General features: G+C 41.4%; 1 protein-coding gene across 1 annotated transcript in view; it reads left to right on the forward strand.

Moving 5' to 3' along the window:
* The first annotated feature begins 587 nt into the window (after positions 1-587).
* Positions 588-18,808, forward strand: part of RPS6KA2 (ribosomal protein S6 kinase A2) — a 282,924-nt gene continuing 264,703 nt past the window's right edge. The window contains exons 1-2 of the mRNA XM_032102444.1: positions 588-745; positions 3,953-3,997. Coding sequence (XP_031958335.1) covers positions 683-745; positions 3,953-3,997 — 108 coding nt within the window. The 5' untranslated portion in view covers positions 588-682. The remainder of the gene's footprint in view (positions 746-3,952; positions 3,998-18,808) is intronic.

Genomic DNA, 18,808 nt, shown 5'->3' on the forward strand with positions numbered 1-18,808 from the left:
GTAGTATCTTTTGAGATCTGAAGGAGGAGGAAAGGGCTTGTGAATAAACAGACTTTACTGCAGGCTTCATAGTACAGAGCTAAAATAGAGGAAGTGATAGATAACTCTTTCTAAGACTGGAATAATACCGGGCTTTGTAAACCTTAGATATCCTTCTGTTAGCTGCACTTTCTATCACGATGCCCACATTCTAAATCGTGGCTATAAACTGGCTGATGCTCCTGTTGCCTCTGCAGCCCGGTCCGGCCTTGGCGCCGCTCTCGCCTCTGGGGCGCTGCGGGCGGGGCCGGGCCGGGGGGGCCGCGCTGCCGTTGCCATAGCAGCGCCCGCCGCCGCCGCAGCATCCTCCGCAGCAACTTTCCCCCCGGATTAAACGCGAGCCAAGGCGCTCGCGGCGGCCGAGAGGGACGGGACGGGTGGGCGGGGGTCCGTCGCCGGCTGCGGAGCGGCGGCCGCCGCCTTGTCCTGCCCCCCGCGCCTGCGGAGCGCCCGCGCCCCGCCTGCGGCTCCCCTGGGGGCAGCGCGGAGCCATTTTGGCGAGCGGGTGGGCGGAGGGTCCCGGTCCCACTCGGCGCGGTGTCCCGTCTCCCACTGACACCTCCCCTTCTCCGCTCCCGCTCTCACCGGCGGCCGACGCGCGCTCCTTCTGCTTGATCCCGTCCTCACGCAGGAATCGCCCAGCATGCCGATCGCCCACTTGCTGGAGCTATGGAAAGGGATAGAGGTGGAGCCCATGGAGACGGAGGTGAGCGGCAGCGGGGGCGTGCGGCCGCAGCGGTGCTGCTGGCCCCCCTTTCCCGCCGGGGGGACCACCTCGGTGGCGCTCCAGACCTCACGAAATGGGATGTCATGAGCATCCCTCGCCCGCTGTGCTCGCTGCTGAGGGCGGGGAGCCAGGCGAGGCTCGGGAACCTGTTGCCTCACACGGCGAGCGGTTTGGAGCGGCGGCCGCGGAGCCCGGGCGGTGCGGGATGTCCCGTCCTGACCGGTCCTGTCCTCCCGCCCGCGCCGCACCGGGCTCGGGTCGGAACCGTGCCCCGGGGGACTGGGGTGGCTGGAAAGGAAAGAGCATATACCACAGATGGAAACCCGCAAAGCGGGCTGAGTCGGACTCAGGCTCACATTTAAACATGAAATATGTGATCTGTGATTTGAGGCTCGAATAGGTCCGTGTACCTCACTTGGGTTCTGATTACCCATTTGCCCATTACCTCTTAGCACAAGACTGTGCTTTCTGGATCAAACTGGAAACCCGATACTGTGATAATTAGCTGGCTGCTGTGTTGTGTGTACTCACCACTTGTCTTGTAGTGTTTTCTTTACCTTCAATCCAAGGTTATCTTGTGTCAAGAGAGGCATCATTCAAGTTCAAGAGGTGTTTGGACAGTGCTCTCAGTCACATGGTGTGATTCTTGGGGATGTCCTGTGCAGGAGTTGGACACTGTGATCCTTGTGGGTACCTTCCAGCTTGGGTTATTCTACGATTTAATGATTTTTGTACTGTAATGGGACAAGGTAGATTCCTGAGTATTTCTGGGACAGTTGAGTAGTGCAAAAAACCCAAAGTATTTCAGGTCAATTGTTTGCAGCACAGGAAACACATTTGTAACGAACAGGTGGTAGAAATAGACGAGTGAAACTTGTGAGGTGTGGGGGGTTTGTGTTTATTTTTTAACGCCCTTATACCCTTGTTTGATTGAAGTACTGTAACAGGGCTTTGGTGTGAAGGACAGAGGGGAGTGTAATTGAGCCAGACAGGTTATGGAGAACACTTGAGTCAAAAGGGGTTGCTGAACAGCAGGAAAGGTTTCATGCAAGGTGTTAGGTTGTACATGTAAACAATACAACAGAAGTGATAATGTGATAGATTATACCAGCACAGCTCATTCTGGAGTCCCTAGGTTAAGAACAAGCTGTGAGGGGCTTGCAGAGGTTTAAATAATGTAATTCACTTCTGAATACTGTCACTTGTTCCACTTTGTGGGATGCAAGGAATCTGAGTGCTAATGCACAGGTTGTAGCTGGGAAACTGTGTATTGTTCCTGATTTTGTTTGAGAAGTCAGCTGACACCTTGTTAAATCCCTTGCACAGTGAGAAGACTTGTATAACTATATTTATGATGAACAGTTTTCTGCTGAACATCATAAAAATGAAAGTCTACCTTTCCACTGACTGGTATTCAAAGTGCATATACATGCCTGGTTTTTTTCTTCCTCCTTCCCTTCTTCCTAAAATCAGTTTCTTTTGTGTGTGTGTGGTGTTTCTCTTTCTAGCCCAGACAGAAAGCACTTCAGTTATTGCTGCTTCTGCTGTCATTTTCTGGGAAAATCTCCTCTGGATCATAGGGTAAATCCTGCACTAAAGCCCAATGTACATTGCCTGGGAAAACATCTTAATATTGTCACCTCTTTTGCTGGTAGAGGACTATTTACACCTCTATTTCAGAAGAAATTATGAGGATCTCCTTACCAAGTGTGACTGACCCATTGCAATGATAGTTAATCAGATGTGTGGGTTTGTAGCTTTTGGTAGCACATTTTTTTTAATTTCCTGCTTGCAAGAATAGCGTAGCTGAGCTACCCTCTTCTATCACTTGCTGAGATTTCACTTACCAAAAGTTTAGAGGGTTAAAGAATTACAGGCATAAACTCACGCAGTTTAGATGAGAACAACAGATAAAGCTCCATTTATTGGCTCTATTTATTGCTGTTTCTAAGCACAATAAAGATATGCTATAACTTCAGACCATTTTAGATTGTGCTGTAGATAGAATTACTAAAGTGGTGTTTGCTCAAATCTAGTAAAAGCACATAGAAATTAATTTCATCTCTTGTGGGCTCTTGTCCATGAAGACATTTTTAAACAGCAGAAACATTTACTCTTTAATGAGCTGAATGCAGCTTAAACACTGGTGGTTGTACTGATTCAAGGGAGCTGTCATGGTCTCTGAATCTGTGTGGGATAAAATGTTTTCATGATTGTCTCTAAGTTGTTCTTTTTCACGGAAGCTTTTCACAGATAGCAGACAAGGAGGGAGACAGTATAATTCTTTGATGCATATGGACCTCTTTCTCCTTCCCTTCCTTAATGCCAAAAAACCTTTTAAAACAGAGGCATTTATGAGTGCCTGCGCATGACTCAGGTGAATGACTTGCAGATATTAAAGACAGCTTTTACAGTAAATCAATCGCTTGATTAGGAAGAGTGCATCGAGGGCAAGTTCCATATTATGTTTGTGTAAAGGGAGATTAGAGTGAAATACTGCTGCTTTCACCTGTTGACTCAGGAGGTCATTAATTGTGTTTGACAAGTAAGCAAGAAAATTGGGATATTTGCTGTTCTAGAATTTCTTTGAGAGTAAGCCAAGTTATTGATCCCACTCAAGCTGGATGGATAGGATAGCGAATTACAACCTTGGGAATATTTTTCCTGAGAAAAGGTTGTGTGATCAAGATGTATGTAATCTTTCTACCTATTTTCCAAAGGGTTCATCACTTAATGGATTTTAGGTGAGCACAACATTTAAATGGAAGCTGAAATGTTTAGAAAATTTGGTCCTATATATACACACGTATATTCTCTCTTCTCAGCAAGAAATGCTGTTCCATTTCTCTAGTTTTTTTCAGTAATAATCTTTTGCTCTTTATCCATTCTATGACAAATTTGGCTTTAAGTCTTCATCAGCAATTTCAATAGTTCTTTAATCCTGCTTTCTTCTTTTAACATCTTATATATCTTGGAGAAAGCAGGTCCCCATGGATTCAAAGGTTAATTTACCTGTGTAAAGTGTGAAGAATCGAAGAAGCCTGCTATAGTAGTATAAATTGAGAGCAAATTAAATGTCTAAAACTAAATTGACTGTATTTTGTGCTAGGTCTTGGATTAGAATTGTCTTTCTTGGTAATGTATATTTACAGGATTTTTTCCTCCTTTCTCTTCTCTGTTCACTAGAGTGTGGTGGAAGATGCTGCCCTGGATGAAGAACCTGTAAAAGAGGTAAATCAGCTTATTCATGGATCACACAAATGCTAACAAATTATAATATCACCTTCTATCTTCATGAAACAAAATGTCTCTGGTACATATTTTCCACATGCTTCTAGCTGTGAAGATGCAAAGCCAACCCATTTTTTGTCTCTTATTACAAGGTCAAGTGAGGAATAAAAAGATGTGTTCAACTAGAGGCTAGGGAATTTTATTTTACAGATATTGCCTGTGCAGTTTTTCCAAGAAAGAGCACACAACATCTTGAGGTATATAGTTTTTCCTGCAGAGAAGATTTTGTAATGACCTTAAAAAGAGTAGCTATCATATTAACAAGGTTTCTGTATTGTAAATTGTGCATAAGTTAATTCCACATACTATTAAGTTGAAGTCATTACCGCTTGTTCCCTTGGCTGGCTCTTCACCAGAGCAAGACTGAGCTAACCCTTTGCTTCAAGTTAATCTGTTGTTTATATTATTGTAGCACTGTACTATTGTGCTAATTAAAAAAAAATAAAAAACAACAAACAAAAAAGCCAAATCCAAACCTACAGGAAAAGGTAAGTCTTGCCTCAAAGTGTTTAGATGCCAAATAAGTGATATGAAGATATAAAGCAGGTAAGATCAAATTGTCATTCACTATTACGATGAGTTGAGGGCAAAGCTTGACACTGGTCCCAGGTGTCAGTGCAATGTGCTTCTGGTTTGTGTAGAGTGAACCAAGTGTGCTTGATAGATCATTGGCCGTTTGCTGATGTCAAAAAGCAAAGCAGACTGAATCCCTTCAGGATTAGTGGGAGGCTGCAAAGATGCATGTCTAAGTAGCCACCTTTTGAAGATCAGCTTCCTGGTATCTCTTACTCCTTGAGATATAATGCTTGCCTTTGATGTCTAGTTTTCTGTGCAAGAATGGGTTTCTGTTAATTTTTACTATGTTAAAGGCATAGTTTAACCCCCTAATCATAGGAAGGAAGAGGAAATCTTAGCTTTGATCTCTGAAATGAGTGCAACTTCCAAATGGATTTTTTTTTCCCCCTTTCATTACCATTTCTTAAAAAGAAGAGTAAATTACTCTTTAAAAAGCTTGAGGAAGAAATTAAGTGCAGGTAGCCTGGCTCATCGCTTTCTTTGAGGATCTGGCTGAAGATAAAATTTCTGGTTTGTGGGTTTTGGGAGGACTTTTTTTGTGAATATGGCCTCCATTTCCCAAATTAATTTAAACCTAGTTAATGTTCATTGGGGATGCTTCTTATAATTTTCAGTTTTTAAATTTTGCAGGAAAAAAGGGCATGTAATGACTGCTTGGGTAGAAACCTTAATCCTGTGTTCTCATTTTCTGATGTAAGCATTGCAGTGTGCAATTTAATATCTGTAATGGTGTTTCTTTCTGTATGTCTACTCCTGCCTCAGCAGGACAGTTGCAGTATCTGTATGATAAGTGGCAGCATGTATTTGTCTGATTGAAAAGCCTGCTGCACTTGTGCTTTATAAAACACATACACAGTGACCACTAACAAATTATTGACAGTGGAATACCACTGTCCAGTGCAGAAGTAACCCCCCTTTCACTTAACTTTCCATGTGCCTTCACTATACAGTACTACAGAAAAATACAATAAGAAAATCTGACTTTTTCTCCCTTACTCTGCTGCTGCCATGCTATTTCAGCCCTTTGCTGGCTGAGCCTGTAAGCCTCTTCCATTTCTATGAAGCTTCTGTCCTGCTGTAGTGGTATTTCAAGAAAGGACAGTATACTCTTCAGGTGACTGGTAGCTGTACTGTGCCCAACCCCAAAATTTGGTGTTGTTTTTTTTTTGTTTTGTTTTTGAGACATTGAAGCGTGTCTTAAGGAGTGAATTTAAATCATATAATGCAATGGTTCATACCTGCTTAAAGGATGTTCTTGTAAATAACCTGCCTTAGGCTATGCTGGCCTCCTGCTGTTTCTCCCATGCTGTGTATAGTATGGACAAATGAGATAGAGGTAAAATGCATTATAAAAACTGCCCTTCCCCTTTCTTTTCTGAGATCTGATTCCCCTGTTGATGGATAAATTCTTTAAATGTCTTGGGGGCATAACTTAATGGGATTGTTGGATACAACAAGTTTTCCTGAGACACATCTTGGCCCTAGAGCACTGTGTCAGCTCTGCTCTAGAATTGTCACCCAGATTACTCAAGGTTGCTATCATGAGGGCTTTTTCCTAGGAGGAGGAACATCCCACAGATCCTGCTTGTCCTGCCACAAAAGCAAGCAGATTAGTGGATGGAAATTTCCTTAAGAGGCTCTTATACTCCTGCAGCAGTTCTTGCTTAGACTTGTACAGTTTTTCCTTAAGAGGTTCTTTTTGACAAAAAGGCCTTTTCTTGATAGAGAAGGATAAGTCTGACCATATGTGTTGGTTAGAGACCCTGACATATTTTAGGATGATGTGTCTTGTGGTCTAGTCTAGGTCAAAGTGTTGACATTCTATCTAAACTTCCTTGAAGATGCAGCTGGCAGAAAAACTCTTTACCACATTTTTCTAAAATGAGAGTATATGCAAAACAGCTCCCAGTACTTTGAAATTACAGCATTCAGAAGCTGTCTTGTAATATTGCTTTGAGCTGCTTTACCCTTTCAAGGGGATTTGTATGCTCTAGTTCAAGCATTGCATGGGGCTCTTGGGGAAAGTAGAGGACGTATGCAGTTGAAATGCTGATACACAATCAGAACTGCATGGCAGAACTGAAAATGGCAGTATCTAGGCTTACTGTTAACTCCTGTGCAGTTTCCAAAGATATGTAACTTCTGCTGATACTTCGTGCTGATCACTATCCTCTGGGTAGTGTGGTTCAGTTTGTGATCCATCTCACTGTTTGCTTACCTGCTTCAATCAGTGCTTCATCTGTTTGCCTGAGATGATGTGGGAGACAGTCAAAAGTCTTACTTGAAGCCTGCACCTGCATCCTTCAAAATGGTGAAGGCTGCGTTTAAGCAGTTTTCCTCTTCGTATATCTATGGTGACTACGGCAAATAATTTTTTTGTTGTTCAAATGCTTGTGAATTCTTTCCAGAGGGATTTGATTCATCACCCTTCCACATATTGAAGTGAGGCTGACTGGCTTGCAATTTGCTGGATCTTTCTTCTTGAAGAGAGGAACTACATGCTTTCTCACACCTCTCAAGAAGTTTTCCCAATTGCCATGAGTCTTCAGAGTACTGGGAGTGGCCACACAATGATATTGGCCAGTTCCCTCAGCACTCATGGGTATATGTCATCAAGTCCCACATTCTTTTTGCAGGCTATGTTGTGTTTGTTTAAATGCCCCCTAACCTGACCCTCCTCCACCGAAGCCAAATCCTTCTTCCCACCTGTTTCAGGGGCTTTGGAATCCTAAAGGCTCAGAATTACCAGTAAAGACCAAGGCAAAGAAAGCACTGGTACCTTGGCTTTCTTGTATCCTTTGTCACCACCTCTCCTTCCCCACTCAGGAGCAGGACCAAAGGTATTCCTTTTACTGCTGCTAAAACTGTAGCAGTCCTTCTTGTTACTCTCGGTCTGTCACCAGCTTCGATTGTATGTGGGCTTTGGCTTTCCTGACACCATCACTTCATGCTTAATAGTCTTCATGCTCCTCCTGGGCACCTCTGTTTCCTCCATTTATAGATGCTTTTCTTTGCTGTCCAAGGTTTTTTCCTCCTTTTTCATTCATGCAGGCCTTTGACTGCCTTTGTGTGATTTTTTTTTCCTTTTTTTTCTTTTTTTTTTTGTTGGTCAGAGTGGCCAAATCCTGAGATAGGAGAAAGGTGATCCTTGAAAACTATTCAGCTGTCCTGGACTCCTCTTTCTTCCAGGGTCATCTGCCATGGGATTCATCCAAGCAGGTGCCTGGAGAGAACAAAATCTGCTCTGATGAAGTCTACAGTTGGGATCTTGACTTTTGCTTTGCTCTTTTGTCTCAGGATCTTGAGTTTCTTCTCATGATAACTGCAAGAAAAACGGCTCTTGAACTTCAGTCTTGAGCAGTTCTTTCTTTGTTGGGATCAGCTTCAGCAGAACAACTTTCCTTGTTGGCTTGTAGATCCCCTGTATCAAGAATTCATCAGTGCAGCAATCTCTTGCATTGCTTTTGACTTTCAGAAGATACCAGAGAGGATAAAGTGGATTCTTTGAGGATTCAGGTCTGTGCATATAAGGTTTCTTCCTGTTTTCTGAAGAAGGCCTCTGCTTCTTCCTGGACAGGTTGTCTACAGTAGGTGCCTGCCACAGTGCTGAGGCACACCTGTGCTACTGTAATGTTGAACCACCAGTAGCAGCCTCTCTTTTGAAGGGGCTGGAATCGTATTTAGCTACAGAGACAATAGGGAATGTTTCTTGGGATTTGTTTGTTGGGATTTTCACTAGGATTATGTCAAAACAGCTTAACCAGTGCACACAAACACTAGAGTTGCTGGTATATCTATTTCTCCCACAAAAAACCCCAGCAGTGAGCTTAAGGCAGGTCAGAACATTCTGATTTGCAATTGAAAGAGTTGCTTTTGTTGCAAAGTTGGAGACATGGTGGATTTTTTCCAGTAATATCTAGTGAACTTTTCCTTGTGTATCCCACTTCAATTAATTAAAAGTCTTAATACACCTGGTATGGAGTGTTCAATCCATTGTAAAACTAAATGTATGTTGGGGATCATTTTTAATAGAAATAATAAATGCGTAGTGAAGGAAAGTATCTACATCTCAGTGGTTGAGCTTGTAGGTCACAGGTTAGCATGTGTATTGAGGTCCTTCAAACAGAATAACTTTAGTTTTCCACTGCTTTGTGAGTTGTGTGTTGTCAGGAATGATCACAGAACACAAGCCGTTTCTTGGTGCATATGTCTACACATATATACACACACACAAGAAGTCTGTACCTCATTAAAAAGCTTGGGCTATAGGAGGAGCTTTTCCTTTGAGGGAAAAACAAATAGGAAGCTTATCATCGAATGAGTGGTATGGCACAAAGTGTAGAGAAGTACAATTTTGTAATATGATGTAAAAACTTTTGAGGAGGGAAGCCTGGTTCAGGTTGCTAGATGACAGCAACATGTTTGAACATACTGGGTTTTTTTCTTCCTCCAAAACACCAAGCAACCAAACCCAACAACAACCAAACACTCAGAATTAAGGAACCTTGTTTAAGAAAAAGGTTCTAAGTAATGAATTTTTTTTTTTTTTTTGTATCAAGTAATGCTTTGTAATCACAGTATGTAAGTAATTGTAAGTTCAGATATTGTGCTACACACCTTTCTAAAAGAAAGATTTGTAGGCATCTATCTGGGATGACTTTTGTCTCTCTGTAGAAGTAGATGCTGAGTGAACTCAAATCAAGCCCTTACTGGAAAATTATGACCTTGTATAGATTCTTACAAAATTACACTGGTGATGTATTTAAGAAACAAATTATTTCTCCTTTCCATAGTTCTTTGAGCATGTGGTGTAGGCAGTGTAAGCTGTTCTACTTAAAATTTTTCATTTAAAAAAAATAATCTCTATTATTTAGCTCTTATGAAGGATTTGGTAGGTAATAACTTTGTAAATTGATTTTTAAAAACTGTTTTAATTCCCAAAATATATTAATCTACAGTGCCTATAGACTAACACTTTTTAGAAGAGTAAATAACTGTGATTTGTTTTGGAATGAAGCTGATCAGGCAACCAACAGAATGTTGGTTTCTATTTAACTCCATGAAAAGGAGTGTATAAAAATGTGTGTCCTTGGTAACAATGAAAAGGTTTTTTGTCACTGACTTTGTGTGGCTAAAATGTGAGAGGGGGCAGCTGGGGTCATGGAATGAATGAAATGTCTCCTCCTTCTCTTGCACCCCAGAGCATGTGTTCAGAATCCCAGCAATGAAGGGGAAGCTGGCAAGACAACAGCTGAGCTACACTTACTGAAATAGAATTTTGTTACTTCTGATTCTTTGTAAATTGACTTCTTGTTGTCACTGTCCTCATCAACTGAATTAAGACAGACATAGGGCAGATATCAATATAAAGAGAAAACATTTTTTTCCACTTTTTTTTCCTTTCCCTTCCCCCTTGTATGTTTCATACAGCAAATAGAAAACTTCAAATTTTGGGGGGCAAGCAATGTGTAGGGAAACTTATAATCTGAAAGACTTCTGATATTTGAACTTAAACATATAAGTTTAACATCATATATATATATATATATATACATACGATATCCCATTCATGTTACCCTTCAGTTCTAGCTGTTTTTATTGCGCAGCCTCTTGTTATTTTTTGAATTACTGCTCTCAGACAGTGTGCTGTTGTGGCTCAGGTGCATTAGAGAGAAGATAACAGCACTTCAAAAGCACTTCTTCAAAAGTCTGTGAACTCTTTTCAGGGTTTTTTCAACCCTTCTGGCTTTCTGCAGCCATTGCTAAATGCTGCTATCTGTGGTGAGTGGCAACCTGCATTGAAGCTATTCTCTCCATGGCCAAAGGGTGACAGATACTGTTTCTCAGAAATGTTAGTCTTTCAGAACCAAAAATGAACTCTGTCTCCATATCCCTTGAGACCCTAAATGAGAAGGTGATGGATTTTCAGCTTGTAGAAAAAGTTCCTGATAATTATAGTTGGCAGCAGAGCTTCCCTTGAGATAATAGCTGATGCTCCCTCCTACTGAAGTGTCACTTTTACACATGTTGGCTCTGATCTTCTTGATCTTCTTCAATTCTTTATTGAATCAGGACCTTGGTGTGGTGGTTATTTCACCTCTGTTCCTGGTACTCCAGGAAGCACTGATGCAGTGGGGTGCTGCTACCTGCAGAGTTCAAGGATGATGCATGGGGGAGTGTGGCTTTTGTTGGTGTGTTTTCAGTTTTGTGCTGGATTTTTAAGTTTGCAGTGTTTAGCAATTGAACAAACAGCCAACCAACCAAGTGTTTTTTTCCTAAGTGGACACTAAAATGGCCAACTCTGATTTAATCAGTTAGACAGTCACTTGGGTGCATAACAAGTATATTGTGTTTGGAAGCTTTGAAAATAAACCTTGCAGACTGCACTGCAGTGGTCACAACTGAGCAAATGTCATGCTGAACAGGGAAAAAACGTTCTGACAGTATTTTCAAGATGTAAAATGCCTCATGGAATTAGGGCCCTTGATTTTGAACAAGGGTTATTACTTAAGACAAATGAAAGTTCATCTGGGGAAAACCATTCCCTAATGAAAATAATCTTGTACCATAATGGCAGCTGGTGCCCAAGAGTGTGCTGGCTGTGAGTGAATTGTGTCATCAGGAGAGATGAGTCACTTGACAGTCCCTGGAGTCAAGGATAAATTGCTTCTGTGATGAGTATGGTGTGTTATTTAAAGTGGAAACAAACTACAGTTTACACACAGATGGTTACAACTCTAGGGTGAGAAAATCCATTTTTCTTCATTACAATGAAGTGGAAGTCAATTGTTTTACTTTTTTTCCTACTAGATTGCTCTAATTTTCTTGCTCACACTGTGGTTTGTTCTCTCCTTAGAACATAGTGTTTTGTGTTGAAATGAGAGTTCTTTCTTTGAATCTTCTTCTCTCCTTTCCTGCTACTTCCAAGGTTTATAAATAACTTTCACCAAAGGAAAAGTAATGTGACAAAGAAGCAAGACGAGCACTGTTATTTTGGAAGAAAGTCTTCTTCTGACTGCTTTCTTCCAAAGATTTGATAGGAAAAATCAGAAGGTAGCTCTAAATCTAAAAAAAAAGAAAAAGAAATTTAAAAGTATATTCTCAAATGGGCATGGTTAGACACAGAAGAGTTATGTTGTTACTGAAGATGTCAAGTATTAGGCTTCTGTTTCTAGGTAGCTATGTGCTTCATGGTGCAATTTATTTTTTTCAAGACTTGACCAGTTTTCCCTGCTGACTTGAAAGGGAGCTTTTGGTAATGAATTAGTCTGGCTGCATTTTGAGCAAATGAATTCCACTTGCAGAAGTTCTGTGTTTATAGAATGTGTGATCAGCGCATGGGCATGTTTATGGCACTCAGGGTTTCACAAAGATTATATTGACATTTACAAGTGGCATGTGAAATACTCAGAGCAGCAACAAAAACAACACTGCATAAGTTCTAGAAGTCAAGAAGGAAGGCAAATTATCTCTTCTTAAGCGCCCACATGCTTAAAACTACCAGATGCTTTGTCTCATCCGGCCAATTATTTCTGAGAGGTGGCCAGAAAAGTCACGCTGCGTGTCACCTCTGTGGAAGAGGTTTGCTTCAACACCAGGGAAGTGTGGGGCTGAATATAAAGACCTGATGTCTAGGGCTGCAGGTGGGTGTTTTTACAATATTGTGTCTGTGAAGTTAACTGCAAGTTCCCAGTTGTTCAAAACTTTGATCCAGCATCTACGTAGAATTCCTGAATTCTACATAGAATTCTAAGTTTCTTGAAGCGTAGGTATCATGATCAAATGACCTCTTTGTAATTAGGCAAGGTAGAAACCTGAGGTCTTCTAAACATTTCAATTTTGGATGTGAGAAGCTTAGTAAATGATAAATTCTACCCCTGCTCAGACCTGTTTTATCAAAAGTGGATGTGGATTTCCTGTTTACTATTTTAGTCTTTATTTTGTATGTGTTTTCTCCCCTTTTTAATTGTGTGAGGTCAGTAATTAGAGTGATTGCTAGGCTTGTTTAGTCTGGTCTAGAATTAGTCTTTCTGATGACAAACTTCAAACAAAAGAAAAAGAGAGGGAATGCATATGGGTACTAACTGGCATTCACATATATGATGGATGATTGAAGCACAGTCTGTCCCTTTCATGGGTATCTTTTGTTATTTGGGATGGTTTGGGTTTTAAGTGTGCAGATTAGGCATATTTATTCATATTTAGCACTTGAACAAGTAGTCTGACCCTTGTGTACACTAGCAACCACTGTTCTCACCTCCAGTAATCAGTAACGGAGGGGTCCTCAGTATTTACTAATCTAAAACTCTATCTCTTCAGTCCAATTCTCAATTTCAACTGTGGTGAAAAGGTAATACTAGTATATGCTTAGCAATAGATCTTATGGAAGCAAACATTCCAAACAGAACAACGAGCAGCATGGTACTGTTAATGCTGATATACTCTTGCACATGAGACCTGTCATTTGAGTGGGTTACTTCCTGGTTTGTGCTATTAATCATGCATGTTTAGTTGGTATCATCTCCTGCATTTCCCTATAAAAAGTTTTCTATTATGATGAACAGTCTCTCAAGACTCTTTGTACAGTATATATTACAGCAGCTTTTAATGTGATTTGCTTTATTTCTTTTTTAAGAAAGCTAAGGGTTGTGAGTCACCCTTCCTATAAAGGAAGCTGTTACAACAGAATTAAACTGCATAAGTAGTGTTATGGTTATGTCAGTGAGCCTCCTCCAAGTGTCTGTCATCTGAAAACTGTTTCTGAAATCCTGCTTGAAATGCTGCAGCAGTGGTCTTGAAGGCTACTCTGAGCACTCTGCACAGCTGAATAGGGAGGACATGGTGAGGGGGGTGTATTATATTTATTTATCTATTTATGATTTTGGTTTAAAAAGTCTTTGAAATGCTTGGTCCCTTCGTCTCTTTTCAAGTCATTTTGTGAGGCTCCTTAGAAGGGGGAAGAGTAGTGGTAGAAGGAGGGCTAAGTTCTGTTCCAAAAATCAAAGCTAGAGCAAGGTGATACTTAGTGATTCCCGGCTTCCTCACTGCAGTATTCCTGACTGTACCTGAAACAACGGGCCTCTGAGGTGAGGTCTGTTTAGAGCCTGTCCTGCAGCAGAACTGCAGAGAAGCTGTTTGCAGAGGTGGAGATGATGGGTTTTCTCCAGAGGGAAGTTCTCCTAGGGCAGCATCCTTTTGGCTGTTCTGCTTGTCAGAAGGAGCCTTGGTTCCTTGGCCCTGTGGGTGCCAAGCAAGGTCAGGGCCCTATCCCAGCAGGGCTGTGTGCTAGGTAGGTTGATTCACACAGGTGTTCTTGGGAGTTCCTTCTCAAGCAACTGTCTGGGTTCTCCACAGATGCCTGAAGTGATCTCTTGTACTGTTAGCAGTGAAATACTTGAAGAAAATGACAAATCTGTATGCCTAAGCCTGGTATGTATAATGCTGTTAACTTTCAGGAGAAAATTGAAGAATTACTCATTTCTTTGAAATTTGCTAGGGGTGATGTAGATTAGATGCACAGGACACATCTGACCCAAAGAATTGAGTCACAAGATCTGTTGGGGTAGGAGATTTGTGTTGTGTGTCTGGATTTATTTCTATACCTGATTGGTTATCTTGAATTGCCTTTTGTCAGTTTTCCTAGCCTGGTATAAGCACACCTCAGGGAGGGGAAGGTAGCCCTGAAGCTTCAGAGTATGCGTCTGATTTCACAGAGACTTCTTCTGGAAATGGCGTATGAGAAGCAATCTTATTGCTGATATTAATGTGTTTCTGTGAATGACAGGCTTGTTGAAAGGGAGATTAACATAGCTCACAGATCTGAATAGTATTTGTCAGTTTGCAGTGTGTAGTTTGTTTACTTCTGTAAACAGACAAGTGATCAAATCCCATAAATATCTGATTCCAGTCTCCAACAAATATTTAAGCAGTAAAGCACAATGCTAAATAAATATGACTTGATATCCAGGCTCGATGCATGTCTTGTACATGATGTTATTGTGGATGTAAAGGTGAATGAAAAGGTGTAAGAAGGTGACAGCCTTTCCTTTCTTATATACTTGTTTGATTCAGGCTTGGTTTAGGGTTGCATAAAGAGTTTTGCTGTTTGATAGCTCAGCGCTGGTAGCCATGGTGAGGAGTTCAGCATTGTTCAGATTAAAAGTGTGGGAATGGTAAAGGATTAATCTTTCCTTCTACAGGGTAGGTGTGGCCACCTGAAGCCTCAAATGCATTAGTGGGACAGATCCTGAAAGTCAGTACAGCCTCTGCCACAAACATCTCTCAGCCACCTGTTTAACACCAGTGCCCGTTAGGACAAGGGAGGGCAGTAACTGCATCTGGCAGGATGTTTCTTAATGGTTTCAACTTGACCAAGGAAGCAAATCCAAGCATGCCTGTGAAAAACCTTATCTACTGCTGTTCATGAGGACCTCTGATGATCTTATACCTTTGTTCTGCAGAACATATGCCCTCAGTTGTACAACTTTCTGCTGGTTGAAATGGTAACAGTGAGATCCTGACTGTGTGACGATTGTTTGTCTGTGTCCCCTTGTCTAACATGGTAAGCTAGTCATCCTGGAGGTCAGGATGCTGAGGATAGAGGGGGATACACTAACAGCACTGTGGGTGTGTGGAAGTTTAGTTGCAATATGAAATATCTGAAGTAGTTTATAAGGGTGCAGAGGACAATGACTGCACTTTACTTGTGTTTCTTTGCAGCCAGCTAGTGGGGTGTATATAGGTTTTTTTTATGTGTTACTGGTCTCCTTTTTTTTTTTTTAAGGGCATGAGGGGGCTGATTTATAGCACATCTTATGGATGTTCTGCGGATCCTTTTAAACTAAATTTCTGTTGCACATTTTTCTGTGGTCTTGTGGGACCTCAGAGCTCTCTTCTGTGTTCTTAATTGCTTTAGCTCATTGCTGTTAGCAGTGGGAGTGGGCAACCTGTGGACAACAAGATAATGCACATACATGTGCATAAGAGTTTTTATTTTAGCATCAGGACTATATTGTGCAAGTTTGGTCTCTTTTACTAGTAGTTTATCTCAATAAAGGAGCTCAGGATAGTGCAGTGCATAATATGTCAGGTAACAGCATGGTAACCACTGAGTACATACAGTGATGACCCAAAAATTGTGCTACTGACATCATTACCACTACCTCCTTGTCCTTGACGTTCCACCCTTTGTTGGAAGAAGACATCATCTTTGTAGAAGACGCTGAAGGGGGAGAGCAGTAGATGAGTGTTGCAGTGTCAGTGGCAGCACAGTGAGGATTAGCAGAGGGCTTGATGTCAGTGCCTTGGCAGTGATGGGTTGGTGCAGCCTCTGGGCTTCAAGTCATGGCAGGGCTCTTCTCCCTCCCCCTTGCTTCCTACCTGGCCCTATTACTACACTGGCCCATGAAGTAAAGAGTATCCTCCTGAATCCATGCTTCAGTAAGTAATGGTTCAGCTCCAGAAGTAAGCAGTTTAGTTTTTTTGTTGCTTTGAGTTTGCTCCTGTGATCTAGCTTCCATGATTCATACTCCTGCTTGCCAACTGGAGTTAGCGTAAGGCTTAATTAAACGTGTAAAACATTTTGAACTTAGTGAGTCATTTTCCTGAAATATGCTGCATGTAGCTGGCAGACTTGCCCACCTTTTTGGTTCTCAGAGCCAGCTTTGAATAAATAATTTGGGCAGGAGGTGAAGTATTTGGTGTGCATACTGTCAGCTTTGAAGCATCTGTGTAAAAAGAATATTTAATAACTTAAAAATGCTCAAGATGAACAGACGTATACTTAGTGTGCAAATGAAGAACACGTGTTTTTTTGTTTGCTTTGTGTTTGTTATAAAATTTGAAAACCCCAGAGGTTTTGATGCCTAGGTGAGGCTTATGCAATCCTATTGATGAAGAAGCTTGGCTTAATCCAGTTCTTGTCCCTGGAGCCCTCCAGGTTTCCTGGATTTGAAACAGGAATTGAAAAACTGATCTTCCAGACAGGAAGCAGGAGTTCTCATGCACGTTAGAAGATCAGCCAGGAGTCTCTAATAGTGTGATACCTGGATCCTCATTTTGACTTCTCTAACTCTTTGGTTTTGCAGTAAACTCATTTGTAAATGTAGCTTTAAGAATGTGAATATTTTCAAATGTAACTGGCAAGGAATAAAAAACTTTCTTGAATGTCTGAATTGGGAGAAAAGAGATTTTATGTTCAGTTTCTGCATGGAATAACTGTTTATCTCTTAACTTGATGATTAACTGTTTTGACTGGTTAGATCAGTACAAAATTATCCTTCTTTAGTCTTACAGTTTTTTCCCAGTCCTACTTTTTTTTCTTTTTAACTGTTCTCCTAAGTTGCTCTATCAGCTTTGGGAGAAAATTTGACCAAGCTTCTTTGAAAAGCCTGAAACATGCATTTAGTTCCAAATCCTGTAGATTGGCAACATACTGGGGGGACCTGAGTTTTTCATATTTAACTTTTCTAATGGCATAGATGCTAGTTAACTGTACACTGGGATCTGATTGCAGGTACAGAGTGGTTTGGTGGGGCAACTTCTCTTGCCCATGAAATGCTTTAAAGCAGAGTTGACCTTGTGGAATATCTAGAGCTATGAAAAATTCTTGCTGCAGGTTTGAAGTGATGACTTCATCAGTTTGCCAGGTTTGGTGCTGTGACTGTGCTGGTTCTTGGAAGTTGGTGTAAGGACATGGGCACAGCACATTTTGAGCTGTCTGGCTCTTAGCTCCCACCCACTGTGCCTGGAGTTGAAGGTCTCCTGGCTATTGCAGAGTGGGCTGAAGCAGGCTTAAAAACCAGAAATGCCTTCCATGTTGCTTTTATGCTATTGTGTTTGGGTTTTATGGTTGTGTGGGGTTTTTTTTATTTTTGGGGGTTGGGAGGGTGTGTGTGTAGTTTTGGTTTTATGGGGGGGGGGGGGGGGGGGGCAGGTTTTATGAGTTTTTTTTAGTAGTCTGTATCTGGTACCTGTTCTCTAAATATTACTACTAGTCTTTGCCTTCAAAGCATTACAACTCTTTCACTGTATTTCTTACTATCTGGGTAGTCTTTAAAAGTGCTTTGCAAGTGTAGTTACAGGCAACAAGTGGCCAAAACAACTGTTACCATCTGGCTGGTGACTTAAACAACTGTGACTACCAGAGAACACTTTGTGAGCCTTCTTTTCCACTGGCTTTTCTTATGATTCAGTTACAAATGTTGGGTAAAGGTGCTTCTGGCAACTTTGCTGGAGATATTAAAGGAGAAAGCTTGTTGTCCTATGTCAATCTACAGAGTCTCCTCTTAAATTTGATAATTTTGTGCTTGGCATAGTATTCCTTACCCTTGCTGAAAGTCTTAGACTTCAGTTTGACTGCTAGAAAGACAGCTATATGTCATAAGTAAGCTATAAGCTTACTTATATGTCACTGACCAGCACGAAAAGCATGTGTGCAGACCAAATGCTTCCAATGTACTTAGGAGGCTGATTTGAGCAGAGAATCATCCCCTTGAGAAGACATACGGTTTCTCAGCTGTACAGCTCGGATGAGGTGAGGCCCTGGGAGAGAAGCGGATCATTAAAATACTGGTTTGCCTAGCTTGTTCTTTCTACCTGTTTTTTACTCTTTAACTAATGTGGATGGACCCTGCATGAAGACTTGGAAGAGCTGCTTTTTATGAGATGAAGCAGCTCTGAGTTCCTGGCTGACCCCTGGGGGAAGCATTTAATGGCACAGTAAGTGCTACATGAGGCTGATGCTGACAGCATGAGAAGCAGAATAAGTCTCTAGCTGTCTGGAAATAATGGCTTGTGCAATTCTGAACAGGAGATCTAACTTGGATTAGGGTGTTTCTTTCATAGTAATAAAAAACCTGGAGGATGGGGAGCATCTGCAAATCCTCTTCAGCAAAGAATACAGGTGCTGGATACCTTCCTTGTGGTGGCTCAGGGTGATTACAGTCTGAACTTCTGTCTACAGCTGACAGGGAAATTAGACGTTTTGCTTTTATCACAGGGAATGGAGAAACCCTCTGAGATTTGTGCTTTTGATTTTTTTGCCAGAGTATCTGGAGATGTCTTGGAAAAATTGGGGTAGCTCTTCCTGCACTGTTTCTTTTAGCTGTTATTTCTTTGGGAGTTCTACTTAGGCATCATGCAATGTCCAGATATACTGTGGATCACTTGAATTTA

The sequence above is a fragment of the Corvus moneduloides genome, chromosome 3 (genome assembly GCF_009650955.1).
Source record: "Corvus moneduloides isolate bCorMon1 chromosome 3, bCorMon1.pri, whole genome shotgun sequence".
Taxonomy (NCBI): Eukaryota; Metazoa; Chordata; class Aves; order Passeriformes; family Corvidae; genus Corvus; species Corvus moneduloides.